This window comes from Lobosporangium transversale, assembly GCF_002105155.1.
Source record: "Lobosporangium transversale strain NRRL 3116 chromosome Unknown BCR41scaffold_2, whole genome shotgun sequence".
Taxonomy (NCBI): domain Eukaryota; kingdom Fungi; phylum Mortierellomycota; class Mortierellomycetes; order Mortierellales; family Mortierellaceae; genus Lobosporangium; species Lobosporangium transversale.
The window spans coordinates 1191633-1213425 of record NW_019028980.1 but is presented as its reverse complement, the minus strand read 5'-3'; the positions used below and the strand labels follow the sequence as shown (position 1 = coordinate 1213425).

The 21793-nt window shown below is 44.0% G+C and overlaps 5 protein-coding genes across 5 annotated transcripts; all 5 read left to right on the top strand.

The window, feature by feature from the left end:
• Positions 1-92: 92 nt before the first annotated feature.
• BCR41DRAFT_383236 (hypothetical protein) lies at positions 93-9050 on the top strand. The gene is made up of 18 exons (XM_022027440.1): positions 93-334; positions 477-599; positions 726-1853; positions 1993-3520; positions 3633-4845; positions 4953-5064; positions 5170-5381; positions 5499-5708; positions 5835-5890; positions 6020-6113; positions 6206-6307; positions 6404-6582; positions 6676-6731; positions 6833-6946; positions 7054-7124; positions 7224-7292; positions 7399-7775; positions 7884-9050. The coding sequence occupies exons 1-18, from the start codon at positions 232-234 to the stop codon at positions 8968-8970; spliced, it is 6834 nt and encodes a 2277-aa protein (XP_021886101.1). The 5' UTR covers positions 93-231; the 3' UTR covers positions 8971-9050.
• A 44-nt stretch (positions 9051-9094) lies between these two features.
• Positions 9095-14982, top strand: BCR41DRAFT_73598 (hypothetical protein). The gene is made up of 6 exons (XM_022031003.1): positions 9095-9216; positions 9353-10402; positions 10546-12161; positions 12312-13352; positions 13448-13560; positions 13677-14982. The coding sequence occupies exons 2-6, from the start codon at positions 9463-9465 to the stop codon at positions 14908-14910; spliced, it is 4944 nt and encodes a 1647-aa protein (XP_021886100.1). The 5' UTR covers positions 9095-9216; positions 9353-9462; the 3' UTR covers positions 14911-14982.
• An 884-nt stretch (positions 14983-15866) lies between these two features.
• BCR41DRAFT_367049 (hypothetical protein) lies at positions 15867-16908 on the top strand (the record flags this gene model as incomplete). Its single annotated transcript, XM_022026266.1, has 3 exons — positions 15867-15993; positions 16028-16041; positions 16255-16908. 3 exons carry the CDS (start codon positions 15867-15869, stop codon positions 16906-16908), a joined length of 795 nt encoding a protein of 264 aa, XP_021886099.1.
• A 216-nt stretch (positions 16909-17124) lies between these two features.
• Positions 17125-18946, top strand: BCR41DRAFT_345244 (hypothetical protein). The gene is made up of 2 exons (XM_022022677.1): positions 17125-17142; positions 17248-18946. The coding sequence occupies exon 2, from the start codon at positions 17343-17345 to the stop codon at positions 18804-18806; it is 1464 nt and encodes a 487-aa protein (XP_021886098.1). The 5' UTR covers positions 17125-17142; positions 17248-17342; the 3' UTR covers positions 18807-18946.
• Positions 18766-21560, top strand: BCR41DRAFT_73548 (hypothetical protein). The gene has a single exon (XM_022031002.1). The coding sequence runs from the start codon at positions 18815-18817 to the stop codon at positions 21377-21379; it is 2565 nt and encodes an 854-aa protein (XP_021886097.1). The 5' UTR covers positions 18766-18814; the 3' UTR covers positions 21380-21560.
• The last annotated feature ends 233 nt before the right edge of the window (positions 21561-21793 follow it).

Below are 21793 nucleotides of genomic sequence, written 5' to 3'. Positions count from 1 at the left end.
CTGCGGCACAGTACATAAGTCACGTGCTATATTTATAGTAAACTTGATAAAAGCAGCCTTCATGATCTCCTTGTTGATGTAGTTTCCATGACCGATTGAATACATTGGTCATTATTAATCCAGATTAATTTTACACATTTACACATTGAAACCCGGCTTAATACCCTCCTACTGCTGTCTCTCTTAGTACTATTGTGTTATACTTTATTTATTTATTTTTTTTTATAACCTATGGACCGGCCGAGCAACCCCCTGTATTGGAGCACCCGCGAAGTCTGTCAATGGCTTCGCGAGACCTTTCAATTCTCCGAGGAGGTTCTTGAGCGTTTCCAAGGTAGAGAGCTGAATGGAAATAAAAGAATAAAAAGGAAAAAAAGGAAAAAAAGGAAAAAAAGGAAAAAAAGGGAAAGAAGTAAAATAAATGTCTTACGACGACGATCTTTTTCTTTTTTCTTTTTTTTCTTTTAACTTCAAAGAAAATGACGTAGACGGGAGTGTGCTCATTGAAGACCTAGACCACGAAGCACTCAAGACTGAGTTCGGTATCAATTCATTTGGCCAAAGGGCAAAGATCCTCAAAACCATATGGAGATTACGAGGTAGTTATGCATTATTGCGATTAGAAGACATATCTGGTTGATCGCATGAGGTAAAAGCTACTGCAAGTTGCTATAATCTAACGTAAGGAACGTTTAACCTCATTTAATGTCTGTATGGACGTATAGGTAATGCAATTCATAAGACAGCCGAAGAAGCGGGGCAGCAAGGAGTTGACGGACAGAACGCTACAATCAAAGGGACTTTGGGACTGTCAGATACATCAATGCAATCACAGGGCCTTTTCGGATCATCAACCGAGACAACAATGAGCACAGGCACTTCTGTGCTGAATATGCATGATTTGGAAGAGGCATTGCCAACGTACACACACACACTCGCAAAGAATAACCATGACTCAGTTTCGTCAGGCATAAATGACACGGGCATTGCTAAGCGTCGATCAGAACGCGGTGACGCTGAGCTCAATGAAATCCCCTTGCTGAAGGAGCCGCTCAAGGTGTATCTGGACGGAAGTGAGAAATCCCTGAGAGGTCGAGAGAACCGACCACGATCACGATTACAATCTCAAAATATCAAGAAATCCTTTGCAAAAATGGATGATATCTCGCTTGGCGAAACTGACGGAGAAGACGGTGATGAAGAGGACGATGATGCAAATGTAGAGATGGATAATGCATATACAGATGAGGACGACTTACCATTAGCATTGAGGGTCCGGAACTCAAAGAAACTGATCAATAATGGCCTGGTAGGGGACCTTCGCTCTACCGGTATGAATCATGTTGGCATCAAGAGATTCATGCCAACTTTGGTGCCTACGGCATCGCAACACATGTCCATTGGGATCCATTCAGCGCTCTCCTCAACTGTATTTAATCGCTCTTCATCGATTCCAACGCCACAGGACCTTGAGCCTGTTAATTATATCCAACGCCGTCAGAAACCTATCTCGGCACATAGTGACAGCAATACTGTTAGTAAACAAACCAAACAAACCATAAAGAAGGTTTCATTCTTCTCTCGTACAGGAGCGAGTATATCCGATATCTTTTTCAAAAATGATGGAGCACTTGAAAGCGACAGTGATGACAATTGGGCTGTCCGCCCATCCTACTCGCCACAAAACCCAATCCCCGAAGGCTACCGGCTACTCGTTCAGCGGAACATGAAACGCATCTTACGAAGCCCTCCAGTTCTAGAAACCCTTGACCACATTGTATATGCACCAGTGAGACGGAGGCAGAAAGATGTTCCAGTTCTAGTCTTCACCAATAATGGCGGCACTGTCGAAGGTACATTTTGTTTCTTTTGTTTAACTGACAAAAGCTGTTTCTGATAAAGTAATATTGAACATGTCTCTTTCTGTAATGGCGAATTGACTACTGACTTCTACCTGATTCTGGGATGCTCAAATCCCTGCTAATAATTTAGTCCGCCCGTCTACTTGGGATGTTGTATTTAAAAATAAAAGCAAGGAATCATCATCGCTATGGGTAGACTTGAGCCAAGGCGAGCAAGATCTTACCTCTATAGACTTCCGCAAATTCAAGGGAGGAGTAACACATGATTTGCAGTCGCATACAGTAGAAAATGGCGATGACCCTGTGTTGCCATTGTATGGCGAATCAGATGCGTCTGAATATACAACGGACGAGGAGCTATACAAGCAGGTCGCAAGAGAAGAGAAGGAGCGACTAAAACCGCATCCCAAAAAATCTGAAGCATCATCATCCAAAACAGTAACAGCGTTAAGTCCTGCTGATGCTCAGATCCTTATTCAAGAATACAAGGCCACTCACAAAGAAAAATGGGAGATTTCCTCAAAATTAAGATTAGAGTCCCGACGTATGACCATTTATGACAATCTATTGAAGAGAAATGGAAACCCTGCTAGTGCCATCAAGTGGATACAGAGCCGAATTAATGAGCTTGCTGGAAAGCGACTCACGAGCATCGTTGATGCGTTTATGGATACTACTTATAAGAATGCGAATGAAATTCATAAAGCGTGCAAAGCCATGGATCGGACGTTGGATGAATTATGGGCGTGGCAATGGAAACTGGACCTTATTCAGGGGCCATTACCATCTCTGGTAGGAGCAGAAGATGGGACAAAGCACGATATTGAGGTAATATCAAGTAAGGACCCGCCACATCCCAGAGCAGGCTCACCATCCCCAACTATTCAGAGTTCAGACTCAACCGGACATCGAGAGTATATTCAGAATTCCGGAAAGGATGACACCGATGAAGAGATTATGGCTGCAGAGGAACGACGGCAGAAGGAGCTTGATCGACAGTTCATTGACGACTCTGAGCTTAATGTCGATATACAGGATGGTATTGATAATCTGGCAAAAGATTTTCGACGCAAAAAGAATAAGCAGAGGGAAAAAGGAGAACCAAAAGCAAAGCCTGAGAATGGCAAAAAAGCTAAAGAAGACAGAGAGGACATGACGCCCACTACCTCAACATCGTCTTTAAATTCACCCAAGGAGGGTCTAGAAGATCCAAATGATCAGCTCAAGGAAGTAAGACGCCCAACAGGTCAAGGCGCATCGTCACAAACAGAGACAACGCTAAAAGAAGGCCAAACTCTAAACTCTAAGGGAATGGACCAAATCCAGAGCGATGGATCTCTTGATGGACTTAGGATTATAGATGAAGACATCGAGATGCATGATGGGGCTTCAGACACCTTGCCGCAAACGATTTCGGACATATCTGCTGGAGATATCAGTTATCACGATGAAGAAATGGACAACGACCTGGAGTTGAATTCTGATGCGTCATTAAATTCAGAAGAGCCGGAGGAGTCACCTACAGATGAAAAGGAAGAGGACATCCCGAAATCATCAGTATATCGTGAGATGCGTTATCCTACCTGGAGAAATACCTTGAGGGATGACGATGCGCTCATAAGGGAGTTGCGTTTAATTCGAAAGGATGTGAGCCGCGGGTGAGTTATTGAGGATTACTCACTACTATTTTATTTGATGCTTCAGATTATAGATACTGTGAAGAAGATAATTAATTTTTTATTTATTTATTTGATTTTACTTCTTTTGCAGAAAAAGACTCAATCATCGTGGGACTTATTTATCAGCCTGGCAGGAATATACTGAATGGATTGAGTTGGATTGCGGGGATACCATTTCTTTCAAAGACTTCTTGGCTTGGAAGGACGAAGGTAACACCACTAAGGAATATCGTAAGAAGGCAAGAGAAGCGGCATTGCGACAGGCTGAAGAGGAACGACAGAAAAAAGCCGAGCGCCGTGAACAGAGAGCTCGTGAGTGCAAGGAGAAGAGGATGGTCAAGAAACAAGGCTTGCTGCGTGCTAAGATGGAGGCAATTAAAGCTGTTAAAGCTACTAAGGCCACTAAGGTCGCCAAGGCTTCAGTTAATAAATCGATGGCGGAACAGGAAGAAAAGGAAACAAGAATGGAGGAATACCAAAAGGATGAATTGAAGAAGGTCTCGGCTGTGGTTGACAAGGGCACGGCCCAATCTGAAGTAATCACTATTCAGAGCGATTCAAGTGAAGATGACACAGTGGCTGTAGATCGGCAGCCTAGTGTCGCCCCTTCAAAGAACCATTCGATGAGGAATAGATCAGAAGATCAGGATCTCTCATTGTCTGATTCCCATAGTAAGGACCCCAAGTTGGCTCGAAAAGCCCGAGGAGCAACTAATCAATCGAACTCATCCAAAAGAAGCATTGACAGCGGTGAGGATATGGCGACTGAACCGCTAACAATTCCACAACGCCAAACCAAGAAGCGAGGCCGAATCATTCGGAACCGGTTTGGTGATTCATCAGATGATGGTTCGGCTCTTTCTGGTGAGGACGACAAGCAAGTCAAGTCCGTTCCTAAGCGTAGGACTGTTCAGGTGATGCGAGAAGAGGCACCCGACGTCCTAAGGCTCAGGAATGATGCACTTAAAAATGAATCAGAGCTAAAGAAGCGTATTGCAGATCAAGAAATGAGAGCCAAAATTCGTGGAACGAACGGATCGCTTGAGAAAGACGAGGTTCTTATAAATCCTGGGCATAAGAAAACAGAGCATCCCGTGGCTATTCCGGGGTTCCTAGCGCGAAAGCTTAAACCCCACCAGATCGAGGGAGTGAGATTCATGTGGAAGAACGTTGTGATGTTCGATGGCGGATGCATCCTTGCTCATGCCATGGGTCTTGGCAAGACCTTTCAAGTTATTGCTTTCCTTTATGTATTGTTAAGGGAAATCCACCAGGGGAACAAGGATGTTCCTAAGAAACTCGAGGTAATAGGGCGAGCAAGGCGAATTACTTATAGTCTTTTCTATTTAATATGAAGTGAAGGGTGTATATTGTTATTGATGTAATCTAAGCTTGATATGATCATTCATAGGAGGGTCGAATCCTACTATTGATGCCACCTATTTTACTCTCAAATTGGGAGTATGAATTCAAAAAGTGGATCACGGAAGGTGACGAGTCTATTATCAAGATCCATAAGCTGCGTAAGTTTATTAACCCTTTTGAGCAAAGGGACGTGTCAGCAGTACAACTTATTACGGTTTAATCTATAGCATTCTAACTTTTCTAATCTCCTTGGAATGCTGCAGCACTCAAAGTTAGGACCTACACTAGTCGAATTGCATGTCTTGAGGAGTGGCACAAGGAAGGAGGTGTACTCCTTTTAGGTTACCAAAAATTCCGCGACTTGTGTTCTGGAGCTGGAGTAAGCCCTGAAGTCGCCGAACGATACAAGCAGCTAATACTTCAGGGCTCATCACTTATCATTGCAGATGAAGGGCACGCGATCAAAACCTCGACTGTAAGTCAAATTGCTTTAATCTGGAGTGAATCCATTATCGATCAAAGGATGACCTGGCTCTGTGAAAGATTAATCCGTTTTTTTTTTTTTTTTTTTTTTTTTTTAATAAAAAACTAGGCCAAAATCGCTGCCACCATCAAGAATGTAAAGAGCACTTCTAGAATTATCCTTACGGGATACCCGCTTCAAAATCGATTAGAAGAGTACTGGTGTATGGTCGATTTCATTCGACCAAAGTTTTTGGGCGATATTTCGACATTCCGTCATAACTATATCCGGCCAATCAATAATGGTCTATATCCTGACAGTACCTCTGTGGAAAAAAAGGTCAGTCTCTCATTCTCTCTGTCCCTTTTTTTATTACTGTTTTTTTAAAATGGGACCTCATATAACCACCCTAGACTACTGAACACTTCGGCTTTTCTTTTGTTTAATAACGTTAAATCTTGCTAGATCTCTGCGAAAAAACTCAATGTTCTTGCTGAGTTAATCAAACATTTCGTGTTTAGGTATGTTCTTTCTTTCTTTCTTTTTTTTTTTTTTTTTTTTTTTTTTTAACTAAATCAAGGAATTTTACTTTGGACATAATGATTGACATGGTGTGGCAACTATTCTGAATCACGGTATTATAATAATAGGAGAGATCAATCTGTACTGAGAGCGTCGCTTCCTAAGAAAACCGAGTTTGTTGTTTCATGTAAATTGAGCAAGATGCAGTATTTCTTGTATACAGTAAGCAAAAACTTGTCATTTTACTCATATATGATTCGAATTGGTTAGATTCTGATATGTGTATTTCGAATTGACCGATTTGTTTTGTCTAGTCTTTTATCGCAACAATCTTTAAGAATGACCAATGGGATGGTGGTGTCCTCGGAAACGGTCATATTCTTCTCACCATATGCAACCATCCAGCAGCATTCAAGGTAAACGGCGGCGACAACAATTATTAATGAAACACTTCGAGTTAATTTATGTAATTTCTTGGTACGGTTTCATAACGTTAAAAATCCAATTGCTAGGCATCATTGGCTGCTATGAAAAAACAAAAGGACAAGCTTGCCAAGGCCAATGCAAGTGCGAATAGCGGCGCTACTGAATCAAATACTTCTGTGCCATCTACTGGAGTAAAGGGAGTTCCGGTGGTCATTGACGACAGTGAGGATATTGAGGCTGAGAACCAAATGGAGCGTGCCCTAAGGTATGTCCACTCCCATCTCCTCTTTTGTAGAAGACATCCCTACCATTGATTGTTTCTTAACCTTCTTCTTACATTCTTGTCCGTGTACATTAGCCAGAACAAAGAAATTACCTCAAGTGACTGGAGTGGAAATATCATTTGGGAGAGGAGTATGCTATTAGCTGGTTCAGAGAGCAAAAAAAAAAAAAAAAAAAAAAAAAAAAAAAAGAGGAAAAAAACTAACCACTGTTTAATATTTGTAACCAACTAGATGTTACTGATATTTCACATGGATACAAGATCAAGATCCTCATGGACATCTTAACTGAGTGCAAGGTCTTGAAGGAAAAAGTTCTCGTTTTCACGCGTAGCATACCTACACTCGGTATGGTTTCACATATTTTGAAGTATAAATGCTTTATTATAATTTATTCCTTGTTAACAGTGTCGTTCTTCTTTTTGGCTATTGACCGTACTCTCGTCAATCGTCAGACTTCATTGAATATACTGCCTCAGAAATGAATTTCAAATCTCTTAAGCTTGATGGTGATACAAAGCATACGGTAAGCTACTATATACATGTACCGATTTGAGTCCTATCGTGTGTTAGTACTCGGGCAAAATTATGTCCGGTAGCTGATGGTCTCTTTTGTTCTTTATAGGATCGCCAAGATATGATCAATGAATTCAATGATTCAGATGAGCTTGATCTTTTCCTTATTTCGTCTGGGGTAAGACCATTTTTTTTTTTGTAAAAAATATATATAAAAGACATATCGACATGTTAACAAGAACCTGTTGGCATTATTTATTTTATTCGAAATTGGCATCTGTAAGGCTGGTTCTCAAGGAATCAACCTGGTGGCTGCAAGTCGCGTGGTGATATTCGATGTCGGCTGGAATCCAAGTAACGATGAGCAAGCAATTGCTCGCGCGTTCAGATATGGCCAGACACGTAAGGTGTTCGTGTATCGTCTCCAGACATTCGGAACCTGGGAAGAGAAACTGTACAAGACGAATCTCCACAAGTTAGGCTTATCGAATAGAGTGGTGGACAAGAAGAATCCTATTAAAGGCTATACAAAGCTAGAGATGAAGCAGTATTTCCAGCCACCACCCTCTACTACGCCTATCTGGGCTACAGAAGAGAATATTGAAGCATTGTTTGCAAAGCCTGACATGGAGGACCCGGTCATGCGCAAAGTCATTGAAAAGTAAGCAACATTTTTACTAAAGTTCAAATAACCTTGCGTTGCTTTTGAAGCACTGTTAATCTTCAACGGCCCCAACTGACACTGATCAACCACCTTCTTTTATACTAGCAACCGCGACATACTAACGAGGGTCATACCACAGAGTGAACTCGTTCGTGAGGAGGTATCAGACTTGACAGAGGCAGACATGCTTGAGATTGCTAATATGATTGAAGAAGAGAAGCGACGTATCGGAGGGTTCGAGGTACCCACTACGCGCCCAGCCCCGCAGACAAGCGCACAGCAGCAGCAGCAGCAGCAGCAGCAGCAGCCTGCAATGACATCCGTAAGTCAGTCACTGTCACAGCCACAAGCTGCTTCGAACCAACCAGGACACCACTGGCAGCAGCAAGCAGCCCAACCTGTACCAACTAATCCAAACAGCCCAATAGCCCATATGCGAGTGTCTGCATTATTGCAGGCTTCTGAAGCAATATTAGCGCAGCGACAGCGCCAGAGCGCTATGGCCTCTGCTGCTACCCAACCACAGCCTGCAACACAAGCAATAGGTTTAGAGCTAAGACCTCAACAGCGAGAATTTTCAGAACCGTCATCCAAGGAACAATGGGACCAGTTGATCAAGGTCCGGCAAGAAGAGATGGCCAAGATGCAGTCGGAGGCATTTGAAGCTGCACGGATTCGACAGGCGACTTTGGGGTCTACATCAGCTGCAAAAGCAGCAGGGTCTCCACGGGCAGGGACAATTGGTGCTGCTTCACCAATCAGGTCGATCCATATGCCCAAAACAGCATCACCTATAGCAGCAACTACACCCCTTGAAGCAAATCCATGGACCCCTTTTAGAGCCTTGGATCCCACTGGCCCCAACGCCGCCAACCATGAAGGTTTATATACTTCTAGCACCTCTAATACGTATATGCCCAGTCCCAATCCCTCCCAAATGTCTAACGGGTCAAGTCCGATGACCAACAAGGACACAAATAGTCCGAATGTTACAAGTGATCACAACAGTGGCAGTGTGTCAAGACGCATGACCCCTGCAGAATATGAAGCGCTCTCACAGATACGACCCCCACCATCGACGCCTCAGCCTCCTTCGACAAGCTCTCTTACCACATCTTCATCCGGCCCACTGGTTGGTGCTACTTTTAGAAGTGTTTTGGAGCGCCACTATGGACCAAAAAGGGGAGAATAAAAAAGGATGCATATTATTTACCTCAGCCAATAAGATTTCTGCCCACAGGGGGCAATGTTTGAGCCATGTAAACAATAAAGGCGAAGTAAAAGCAGCTCTATTTATTTCAGTGCTGTGTAGGGCAGACTGATTCCTCTCATTCTCTTTCTTACACAGTAGCTTGATTCGCGTTGACTTGATTGCATGGGTATTACCTGGGCATTGCATACTGGACATCACATCATTAAACTTTTCATTTGCGAGCTGGTAAGAATGCAAAAGAAAACCTTTTAACAAATGAATTCTTGTTATTTATTATATTTTATTTTACTCCATATAATTTAATTTTTTATTCAATGCTGTAAATACCGCCATTATTGCTATTTAAATTTATAATCTATAGCAAAAAGAAAAAAAAAGCAATTCAAGGCAGATAGGAGGAAGAAGTGAAGAGCAAAGGGCTTTTTTCTTTTTTTTTTCTTCGATTGTCATTGATTAACCCATCTACCCATTATGAACGAGCCATGGTATCAGGGGCACCGCCCTAGCGGCAGGGAGCAAGAGGAGCGAGGGGATTATAAGTCGCAGGGCAGTTTCCTTGAAGCAATGCAACGAACCAGGAATGATGAGCACTTTTCAGAGTTTCTATTCGAAATATTCCTCTATGAACTTGCAGCTAGACTGGGAACGAGCTCAGGCGCTTCAGCTGTAGTACCTCTTCAACTTCTATTGCGATCAACCTCGCTAGCGGCTTCATTCATGGCAGAGTACAATGCCGGGTCCGAAGCAGAAGCGAGGAAGACGAGGGGCGAAAGGTATCAACCAGAGCCACAGGGACAACCCAAAGACACTCCAGAGTTCTGTCAAATGTTTGTTGCCACCGCTCCGTATGCTTTATCGCCTGAAAATGTCTATCGTTATTTGAAGGACGAGTGGCGAGTGAACCGACTGTTCACTAAAGAGATCAAAGTCAACAATGTTACTTGCACATTGCCTGAACTGACCCCAGAGGATCATAAGCACTTCCAACAACAATATGCAAAGATCAGACCAGAGTTCCAGGATCGATTCTCGGTTATTGTTGATGGCTGTCGCAAGTTTATATGGTACCATCAAGGATCAGGTGGTGGTTCTGTGCTGATGAGCAATGATATGGTGGGAGTTGAGAAGTACACGAGCAAGTATAATGCAGATTTGATCAAGAAGTGGAAACTGGATGAGAAATCTAAATCATCAACTGCAGTTCCGAACACTGTAAAATGTATGACATGCAACCATGTTACTTCAACTCTACCATCATCAACATCAACATCAGCATCAATGCCAGCAGAGACGGCAAAATCAGCAGAAACAGCATCAATCACTTTAAACACTCCATCCGCAATGCAACCTGCTTCCACTTTACCTTCTTCACCATTACCAGTGTCATCATCCAAGCCAGCACAGGAAAAAGGTATCGGTGCATGGCCATATGCTTATAAGAAACACATATCCGTATAAAGCAAGAGATGCAATCTGAACTCACCCAGAGCAAAGATATAATAGGGGTACATGAATGCAATCCCCTTCGTAACCAGTTGTTGTCAATTGCTATAGATACTTTCAATGCACAGGAAGCCGAGCGGCCCCAAAAGCTAGAACAGGCTCGACAGCGATGTATTTCGGAAGCCAGGAAACAAGAAGAGGAAGCAGCATTATTGAATGTTCGGTTGATGATGGTCTGTCGTTTTTCCCAAGATTTCAATAGGAGCCAAGTCGCAATCCGAGAAGCAGTTGAGTATGCGAGGCAGAAAGCTTCTAGAGAAAATGGCAGAAACAACAAAAAGAGCAAGAGCCATATTAATGAATTACCACAGACACCAAAGGAGCAAAAGAAGGCAATGCAAAAGCTAGCTCGTGATAGGGCTCGCATTCAGGATGTAATTGATAAGTACCATGAACTCGACTTTTTCTTGGACATATATGTACGTCTTGTGCATATTAAAAATGTCGGACCAGAGGGTTCGCAAATCGACATAAGGAAGAATAGCAGAGTGTTAGAATATCGCAAGGGTATTCGAAGCTTAATTGGAGCATATTGGAACAGCTCTCAGCCTCTTATGCCTGTGTTGAGTTGGGTTCTAAGGAGGCTTGTTGTAGACTATGACGAATTGAGCGTGGAAGAAGCCAAGAAGCTATTAAGGGTCATGGATGAAACCTCCATCGAGGAAAAGCGGGCTTTCCTCATCCAGCAAGGCCACCGGCTCACACGCGGGATCACAGAAACCATGTACGCTTATAATGACGACTGGAAAGACAAGCTTGATCCTTATGCGGCAAAAGTATTTGGAGTTTATGACGACGATTATGTGAGTTATAGTAGTGATGACGATTATGAGGGATATAGCAGTGATGACAATTATGAGAAGTATAGCAGGGATGACGACAGCAGCGAAAGCGATGATGTATTCTATTCTGCAGATGAGGGGAGCATCTCAAGTAATGACCATGATGAAGATGTGGATCTAAGCTTTCCAGACTTGAAGGAATATAGCACCGAGGATGAAAAGGAAGGAACAAGGCGCATACATCAGCAGAAGCAGGAAGGGTTGGGAATGCTGAAATCGCTGAAGGAGGGGGAAGGAGAAAAAAAGAAAGAGCACGAGCGAACATCTGAGGTTGACAGCATCGTCAGAGAGAAAGCAGGAGCAGAGGGGGCTGCCAAGGGAAAAACAGAAACTGGGCAGACCGTTAGAGAGAAAGCAGTGGCCGAGCGGATTGCCAGAGAGAAAGTAGTGGCTGAATGGATAGCTAGGGAGAGAGCAGAGGCCGAACGGGTCGCGAAGAAGGAAGCAAAAGCCGAACGGCTTGCCAAGATGGAAACCGAAGCTAAACGAATTGCCAGAGAGAGAGCAGTGGCCGAGTGGATTGCTAAGGAGAGAGTAGCTGAGCAGGCCGCCAAGGAGAAAGCAGAAGCTGAGAGAATTGTCAGGGAGAAAGCAGTAGCCGAGCGGATGGCCAAAGAGAAAGCAGAAGCCGAGCGAACCGCCAGGCAGAAAGCAGAAGCAGAGAGGACTGCTAAGGAGGAATTGGAAGCCGAAAGGGCTGCTAAGGCAAAAGCTGAAACCGAGCGAATCGCCAGGCAGAAAGCGGAATCCGAGAAGCTTGCTAGGGAGAAAGCAGAAGCAGAGTGGATCGCCAGGCAGAAAGCAGAAGCTGAGAGGATTGCCAAGGCGAAAGCAGAAGCAGAGAAGATTGCCAAGGCGAAAGCAGAAGCAGAGTGGATTGCTAAGGAGAAATTAGAAGCCGAAAGGGCTGCTAAGGCAAAAGCAGAAGCCGAGCGCATCGCCAAAGAGAAAGCAGAAGCTGAGAGGATTGCCAAGGCGAAAGCAGAAGCAGAGAAGATTGCCAAGGCGAAAGCAGAAGCAGAGAAGATTGCCAAGGCGAAAGCAGAAGCAGAGAGGATTGCTAAAGAGAAAATAGAAGCCGAAAGGGCTGCTAAGGCAAAAGCAGAAGCCGAGCGCATCGCCAAAGAGAAAGCAGAAGCTGAGAGGATTGCCAAGAAGAAGCTGGAAATAAAAGCGCTTACTGAGGAAAAGCAAAAGGCAGAGCGACTTGCCAAAGAGAATAAATATACCGAGTGTGTCGCTAGAGAGAAGGAGGCCAATCAGGCGCGGCAAAAGGCGAAGACGCAATCGGTTATCGGCTCAGAGGAGAGTAATGAAAGAAAGAGGTACATCAAGGACTTGATGGGCTACGAAAAATGCCTTGCAGAGCTGTGGAAACAGCACAAATCTATCATTTCTCAAAAAAAAATCACTGAAGTCACGAAAAACAAAGCGGATATTGCATATAGCGCTGCAAGAGAGACCATGCTCCAGGCGATTAATACAGCAAGGGATCAGTATAATGGAGAGATCACAATGATGCGAGATGAGCAGAACGAGGAGAAGAAAGAACACGCTTTAGGATTCACCTATGTACGGAGTACAACTAAGAAGTCAGTGAAACCCTTTGATCCAACCTGCGTGCCAGCCATCGTTGAAGCCACAAAAGCCCTGGCTACAGCGCAGAGTATGAGGGACAAAGCTATCCAAAAGTACAAGCAAATAATAACTGAAGAAGAGCGAGTAGCGAATCAGATTAAACAGCAGAAGGCAGGTCTTCATGGAGTAGAATTCGCCAAGAAACGATTTGAGGCTAAGATGAAGAAGGAGAAGGAGAAAAAGAAGGAAAAGGAGAAGGAGGAGGAGAAGGAAAAAGAAAGATTGAGGCAACAAGCTGAGCGAGTTCCTGTCCGACTATCCATTCCCAAAGATACACTCTTTTTTGATTGGCAAGGTATCAACCTGACTCTGCCACTATGGATATTTCCCTCCCGCGTGGAGAAGGAAATGGATGCCAGAGTTGATGCGTTACACTCTGTAAGTATTCGTGTAACTGAAAGGAAACCACCAAATAACTTCATGTCCACCCTAATTGTTTTCTTTTACATTTTTTTGACGACGCTTGCTTGAAGGGTCTTTTACCTAGTAAAAAATCCATGAAAAAACGAATAGGGCTACTTAAGCGATTACAGACGATGTTTGATAGCGAATATCCGCACCTAGAGCTTGAACTGCGACCATTCGGGTAAATAATTCATTACAGATTATAACGACTTGATAGGCGATCAAGAAATTATGGTGCTCAAGTGTTTGTCAATCGCGCAAGCCTTCATTCTCATCTTTGTAATCATCTCTCCATAGATCCTACACGACTGACCTTGGAAACGCTTCTAGCGATATTGACATTTGCATCTACTCGAACAACTACTATCCAGACGCTCCACATGCCAATGTCCTCTTCTTTGTTAATTTCCTCCACCGGCAAGGGATGGAAGATGTCAAGGCAATTACAGATGCCAAAGTGCCAATCTTGAAATTTAGGGATCCTTTGACAAACATCTGTTGTGACATGAATATTCAAAGACCACTTGGAGTCCACAACTCCCAACTGATCCGGGCCTATATTTCCATTGATCCAAGACTTGGCAAGTTTTTGTATATACTCAAACACTTTGCTCGATGTCATGGTATCTTGGATGGTGCCTCGGGCTATCTCCCTTCTTATGCTTATATTCTGATGGCCATTGTCTTTTTCCAAGAGCAAAAGAATGCCATCTTACCACGTTTACAGAGCAAGTCATGTCAGCCGCGTATATACGACCAAAAGGGCCAACATCGCGAACCTCCTCCAACATTTGGGAAGTATCAAGCTGCAAACACCGCCAATGGGGTTTGTCCACCAGTTCATGTCGTTGAGGACAGTCAGACTTTTGATTGCTCGTTCGATACTCGAGTAGATTTGTATGAATCATACGGACTCCGCAACAAGAAAACAGTCCCTCAGTTACTTTTTGAGTTCTTTGAATACTTTACGCGCAAGTTCGATTACCGGACCATGGAGGTCTCGGCTGCCGATGGGAAATTCCAAGAACGACGCTCATTAGGTCGCCATAAGTCTCAGGGCCATACACCATTTATTATAGGATCCTCTAGTACCAAGTCTGTGTATGATCTCAAACGAAAAGTATGGCTCAGTCCATCAGAGTCAGCGTATTTTCAAGATCTTGACGCCAATGATGGCAAGCCTTCTGGAGCTGTACCTGTACCTGGTATCTCCTCTTTTGGCACATATTTGGTTGCAGATAACCATAATAGGGTCACTACAACAGTCAGCATCAATGACTTCAATGGTCGTTTACATCCACCAGAGCATTTTGGCACTGAGCCTTTCTTGTGCGTGATGGATCCATTCTTAAACACACACAATGTTGCAGACACTTGCCGAGGCGATCGCTTAGCAAGAGTCTGGAGGTGCTTTGACTATGCCTACAAATGTATGGGTCTTGGTCAATTTGTAGAGATGTTTGAACCATTTGAACCATTTAAAGGCACCAAAACAGCTTCTGCTCGATCTGTCCATACTGGCATTAGCTGATAGCATTAAAGGAACCTCAGTTCAGTCATGCATTGCATTAAATCAATTGAATAAACAAGCCAAGAGCTCCCTTGAAATAGATCTGATTGATTGTCATTGATGTTCATCTATCGGATGAACAAGTGCAGAATAATATATGTCTTAATGTCTGTTTTTGTTAATAGAGTCGTAGTAGTAACGGTGGTATCAGCCCCAACATAAACAATGACAATAACGACAGTAGTAGCAATGAACAGGATAAAAAAAAGTCGATACCTGTCGAAACGAATCCTACAAAGAAACAAAAAGGACAACAGCAGCAGCGACATCGAAATATTGCACGAGAAAAGAACGAGCGAGGAGGATTCAAATCGACTGAGGAGCGTAAACTAGCACAACTGATCCCAGTCCTGGATGAGGATGGGATCATTATCGAAGACCATTTTATATCACCCAGAGATACTGATGGAGATGGTATTCCAGATTCATATGTGCTGTTACGTCCAGCTCCATCCTCAGAGTATATGGCAGACATTGGCCTCTTTGATGATGATATTGCACCTCCAATCCCTGCAGTCCCATCTTTAGCCACTATAACAGCGCCAGCAGCAACCACAACTACAACAGGCACAAATTCGGAGGCAAGCATCATGGGAACTATTTCTGTAGCTGAAGCGAACAGCCTTGCACCTGCCACAGCTTTCGTTCCTCTTTAAGGCCCCACTGCTAGTCCCTATGTCTTTCGTCAAGCTTGCAGAAGTTAATAAGCCGGCACATAGCAGCAGCAATACTGTTAGTAAACAAACCAAACAAACCATAAAGAAGGTTTCATACTTCTCTCGTACAGGAGCGAGTATATCCGATATCTTTTTCAAAAATGATGGAGCACTTGAAAGCGAGACAATTGGGCTGTCCGCCCATCCTACTCGCCACAAAACCCAATCCCCGAAGGCTACCGGCTACTCGTTCAGCGGAACATGAAACGCATCTTACGAAGCCCTCCAGTTCTAGAAACCCTTGACCACATTGTATATGCACCAGTGAGACGGAGGCAGAAAGATGTTCCAGTTCTAGTCTTCACCAATAATGGCGGCACTGTCGAAGGTACATTTTGTTTCTTTTGTTTAACTGACAAAAGCTGTTTCTGATAAAGTAATATTGAACATGTCTCTTTCTGTAATGGCGAATTGACTACTGACTTCTACCTGATTCTGGGATGCTCAAATCCCTGCTAATAATTTAGTCCGCCCGTCTACTTGGGATGTTGTATTTAAAAATAAAAGCAAGAAAACGTCCTTATTATGGGGAGATCTGAGCCAAGGCGAACGAGGTTTTACCTCTGTAGACTTGCCACTATGATTGAAGAAGAGAAGCGACGTATCAGCCCCGCAGACAAGCGCACAGCAGCAGCAGCCTGCAATGACATCCATAAGTCAGTCACTGTCACAGCCACAAGAAGAGATGGCCAAGATGCAGTCGGAGGCATTTGAAGCTGCACGGATTCGACAGGCGACTTTGGGGTCTACATCAGCTGCAAAAGCAGCAGGGTCTCCACGGGCAGGGACAATTGGTGCTGCTTCACCAATCAGGTCGATCCATATGCCCAAAACAGCATCACCTATAGCAGCAACTACACCCCTTGAAGCAAATCCATGGACCCCTTTTAGAGCCTTGGATCCCACTGGCCCCAACGCCGCCAACCATGAAGGTTTATATACTTCTAGCACCTCTAATACGTATATGCCCAGTCCCAATCCCTCCCAAATGTCTAACGGGTCAAGTCCGATGACCAACAAGGACACAAATAGTCCGAATGTTACAAGTGATCACAACAGTGGCAGTGTGTCAAGACGCATGACCCCTGCAGAATATGAAGCGCTCTCACAGATACGACCCCCACCATCGACGCCTCAGCCTCCTTCGACAAGCTCTCTTACCACATCTTCATCCGGCCCACTGGTTGGTGCTACTTTTAGAAGTGTTTTGGAGCGCCACTATGGACCAAAAAGGGGAGAATAAAAAAGGATGCATATTATTTACCTCAGCCAATAAGATTTCTGCCCACAGGGGGCAATGTTTGAGCCATGTAAACAATAAAGGCGAAGTAAAAGCAGCTCTATTTATTTCAGTGCTGTGTAGGGCAGACTGATTCCTCTCATTCTCTTTCTTACACAGTAGCTTGATTCGCGTTGACTTGATTGCATGGCATTTCAAACTGGACATTAAATCATCGGACTTTTTTCATTTGCGAGGGTGAGAATACATTAGAAAACAGTACATCAGCGTATTCATAGATTTAACAACTGACTTTATTTTTTTTTTAAAAAATTATATTTAAATTGGTAATCTGTAAAAAAGAAAATACAAAAAAGTAAAAAGAAGACAGCTCAAGGGGTGTAGGAGGGAAGAGTGGAGAGTAATACACCTTTTTTTCATTGGTTAGTTCATCTATCATGGAGCCATGGTATCGAGCACTCCACCTTAGCAACAAGGCACGAGAGGAGCAGAAACGAGAACGTGAAGAGAGGGAGAAACGAGAGGAGCAGGAGAAGCAGAAGGAGCACAAGGAGCAGAAGGAGCAGAAGGAGCAGAAGGAACAGGGAAAGCAGGAAGTGCAGGAGATACGAGAGAAGCGAGAGGAGCGGGAGGAGCGGGAGGAGCGGGAGAAGCGAAGGAAACTAGAGGAGCAGAAGATGCGAGAGGCGCAAGAGCTAGAGGACAGTTTTATATCACTAGTGCAGGCCGCCAGAAACGATGAGCATTTCTCAGAGTTTCTATTCGAAATATTCCTCTATGAACTTGCAGCTAGACTGGGAACGAGTTCAGGCGCTTCAGCTGTAGTATCTCTTCAACTTCTATTCCAATCAACCTCGCTAGCGGCTTCATTCATGGTGGAGTATAATGTCGGGTCCGAACCAGAAGCATGGAAGTCTAGAAGCGAAGGGCTCCAACTAGACCCTCAAGGGCACCCTAAAAATATTCCAGAGTTCTGTCAAATGTTTGTTGCCACCGCTCCGTATGCTTTATCGCCTGAAAATGTCTATCGTTATTTGAAGGACGAGTGGCGAGTGAACCGACTGTTCACTAAAGAGATCAAAGTCAACAATGTTACTTGCACATTGCCTGAACTGACCCCAGAGGATCATAAGCACTTCCAACAACAATATGCAAAGATCAGACCAGAGTTCCAGGATCGATTCTCGGTTATTGTTGATGGCTGTCGCAAGTTTATATGGTACCATCAAGGATCAGGTGGTGGTTCTGTGTTTATAAGCAATGGCATGGTGGGAGTTGAGAAGTACACGAGCAAGTATAATGCAGATTTGATCAAGAAGTGGAAACTGGATGAGAAATCTAAATCATCAACTGCAGCTCCGAATACTGTAAAATGTATCACATCTAATCATGTTGCTTCAACCACATCATCACCAAGCTTAAGCTCGGGAGCAACCTCAATAGCAGGCAGTATATCCAAAGATAAGGAAGAAGAAGATGGAAAGGGAGGAAGGAAAGAAGAGAAAGATGAAGCAGGGTTGACCAAACCTCTGTCCAAAAATGCAAAGAAAAGGGCCAAGAAGGAGGCGGCGGCAGCAGTGGCAGCTATTGCTAAGAAAAACGCCCCTCTTCCTCACTCTGGGTTAGTTGAGGCCACTCCAACGACATCAGCGTCAACATCAGCATCATCATCAGCACCATCATTAGTATCAGCATCAACATCAGCATCAACATTAGCATCAATGCCAGCAGAGACGGCAAAATCAGCAGAAACAGCATCAATCACTTTAAACACTCCATCCGCAATGCAACCTGCTTCCACTTTACCTTCTTCACCATTACCAGTGTCATCATCCAAGCCAGCACAGGAAAAAGGTATCGGTGCATGGCCATATGCTTATAAGAAACACATATCCGTATAAAGCAAGAGATGCAATCTGAACTCACCCAGAGCAAAGATATAATAGGGGTACATGAATGCAATCCCCTTCGTAACCAGTTGTTGTCAATTGCTATAGATACTTTCAATGCACAGGAAGCCGAGCGGCCCCAAAAGCTAGAACAGGCTCGACAGCGATGTATTTCGGAAGCTAGGAAACGAGAAGAGGAAGCAGCATTGTTAAAAGTTAGGTTGGTGATGGCCTGTCGTTTTTCCCAAGATTTCAATACGAACCAAGCTGCAATCCGAGAAGCAATTGAGTATGCGAGGCAGAGAGCTGCTAAAGATAATGGACGAACAATTATGATCACAGGGCAATTGACCAGCAACGGAGCTGTCAGCACTAGCAGTAACAACAGCACTAACAGTGAAAAGAATAGTAGCCAGATCAAGGGCTCATCGCAGCCAATAAGCAAGAAAAAGACAAAGTCAAGGCAAAAGCCACTTCGTGATGAGACTCGCATTCAGGATGTAATTGATAAGTACCATGAACTCGACTTTTTCTTGGACGAATATATACGCCTTGTGTATATCAAAAATGCCGGATTAGAGCCTTGGCAAGTTGATATGAGGAAGGATTTGACATTGCTGTCGTGTCGCAGAGAAGTCCGAGACCTAATTGGAATATATTGGGATAGCTCTAAGCCTCTTAAGCCCGCATTATGTCGGGCCTTGGAAACCCTTGTTGTAGACTACCGAAGTGTGAATGCGGGAGAGGCCTCAAAGTTACTTAGGACCATGGATGGAACCTCCATCGAAGAGAAACGGGTTCTCCTTATCCAAGAAGGTCACCAGATCACACGCGGGATCACAAAGACCATGTACGCTTCTAATGGTACCCTAGATCCTTATGTAGCGGCTGCATTTGGATTTTATGACGATGGCTATAAAGGCTATAATAGTCATAATGACAGCAGTGAAAGTGATGATTCACTCTACTCTGCAGATGAGGGGAGCGTCCCGAACAAAGACGATGGCGATAATATTCCAGACTTGGTATACTATGAAGACGACAACAACACTAACCGCATGGACAGATTACGTGATGGAAAGGTTTTTAGTGTCCTAAAGCTTTGCGATATCGTCGTCAACTACCAGAGTGCAAACCCTGATTTTTTAGACTGTTCTGAAGTTCCGGACTTGAAGGAATATAACAGTGAAGATGAAAAGGAATCCACAAGATGGAAGCAACAGCAAGAGGAGGAAAAAGTGCGAGCGGAGAGGCTACTGCAGGAGAAGGAAAGAGAAAAAAGGAAAAAGCGCGAGCAGATCGTCGAGGCTGAAAGGATCGCCAGGGAGAAAGCAGAGGCCGAGAGGATTGCCAAGGAGGAGGCTAAGAGGGCTGCCAAAGAGAGAGCAGAGACTGAGCGGATTGCCAAGGAGAAAGCAGAAGCAGGACGGATCGCCAAGGAGAAAGCTGAAGCAGAGCAGATCGCCAGGGACAAAGCTAAAGCTGAGAAGATTGCTAGAGAGAAAGTAGAAGCGGAGAGGATTGCCAAGGAGAAAGCAGAAGCTGAGCGGATCGCCAGGCAGAAAGCGGAAGCTGAGAGGATCGCCAAGGAGAAATTAGAAGCTGAAAAGATTGCCAGAAAGGAGGCGGAAAAAGAAAAACTCGCTAAGGAAAAGGAAATGGTGGAAGGACTTTATAAAGAGAATAAAGAGGCCGAGCGTGCCGCCAGAGAGAAGGAGGGCAATCAAGTGCAGCAAAAAGTGAAAGCGCAATTAATTGTTGGCTCGCAGGAGAGTGACGGAAGAAAGAAGTACCTCTTGGACAAGATGATTCACGAAAACCACCTTACAGACTTGCAGGAGCAATACAACTCGATCATTTCTCTGGAAAGCAATGCAAAAATCAGGAAAAACAAAATGGATATTGCATATAATACTGCAAAAGAGACCGAGCTTCAGGCGATTAATACAGCAAAGGATCAGTATATTAGAGAAATTACGAGGGTGCGAGATGAACAGATTAAGAAGAAGGAAGGACAGCATTCGCGATTCACATATGTCCGGAATACAGCTAAGGAGCCAGAGAAACCCTTCGATCCAACCAGCGCACCATCCGTTGTTGAAGCCATGAAAGCCGTGGCTACAGCACAGCTTATGAAAGATAAAGTTCGCCAGGAGTACAAGCTGATCAAAGAAGAAGAAGAGCGGATAGCGAACCTGATTGTACAAAAGAGAGCAAGTCTCCATGCATTAGATTCAGCGGAGGGTAGGCGACTGAAAGAAGAGAATGCTACCAGGGAACGACTTGAGGCTGAGAAGGAAAAGGAAAAGGAGAGATTGAGACAACAAGCTGAACAAGATCCAGTTGCGCTCGCTATGAGTCGGAAAGAGCCTGTCCGATTGACCATCCCCAAAGATACACTCTTTTTTGATTGGCAAGGCATCAACCTGACGCTTCCACTATGGATATTTCCCTCCCGTCTGGAGAAGGAAATGGATGCCAGAGTTGATGCGTTACACTCTGTAAGTGTCCATGTAACTGAAAGAAGACTATCAAGGAACTCCGGTTGCGCCACTGCTAATATTTTTTTTTACTTTCTTTTTTGATGGCGCTTACTTGAAGGATCTTTTACCTGGTAAAGAGAACCTGGAAAAACGAATAAGTCTACTTCTGCGATTACAGACGATGTTTAAAAGTGAATATCCGCACCTAGAACTTGACCTACGACCATTCGGGTAAATAATTCATTACAGATTATAACGACTTGATAGGCGATCAAGAAATTATGGTGCTCAAGTGTTGGCCAATCGTACAAGCCTTCATTCTCATCTTTGTAATCATCTCTCCATAGATCCTGCACAACTGGCCTTGTAAGCAACTCTAGTGATATTGACATCTGTATCTACTCGAACAACTACTATCCAGGCGCTCCACATGCCAATGTCCTCTTCTTTGTTAATTTCCTCTACCGGCAAGGGATGGAAGATGTCAAGGCAATTACAGATGCCAAAGTGCCAATC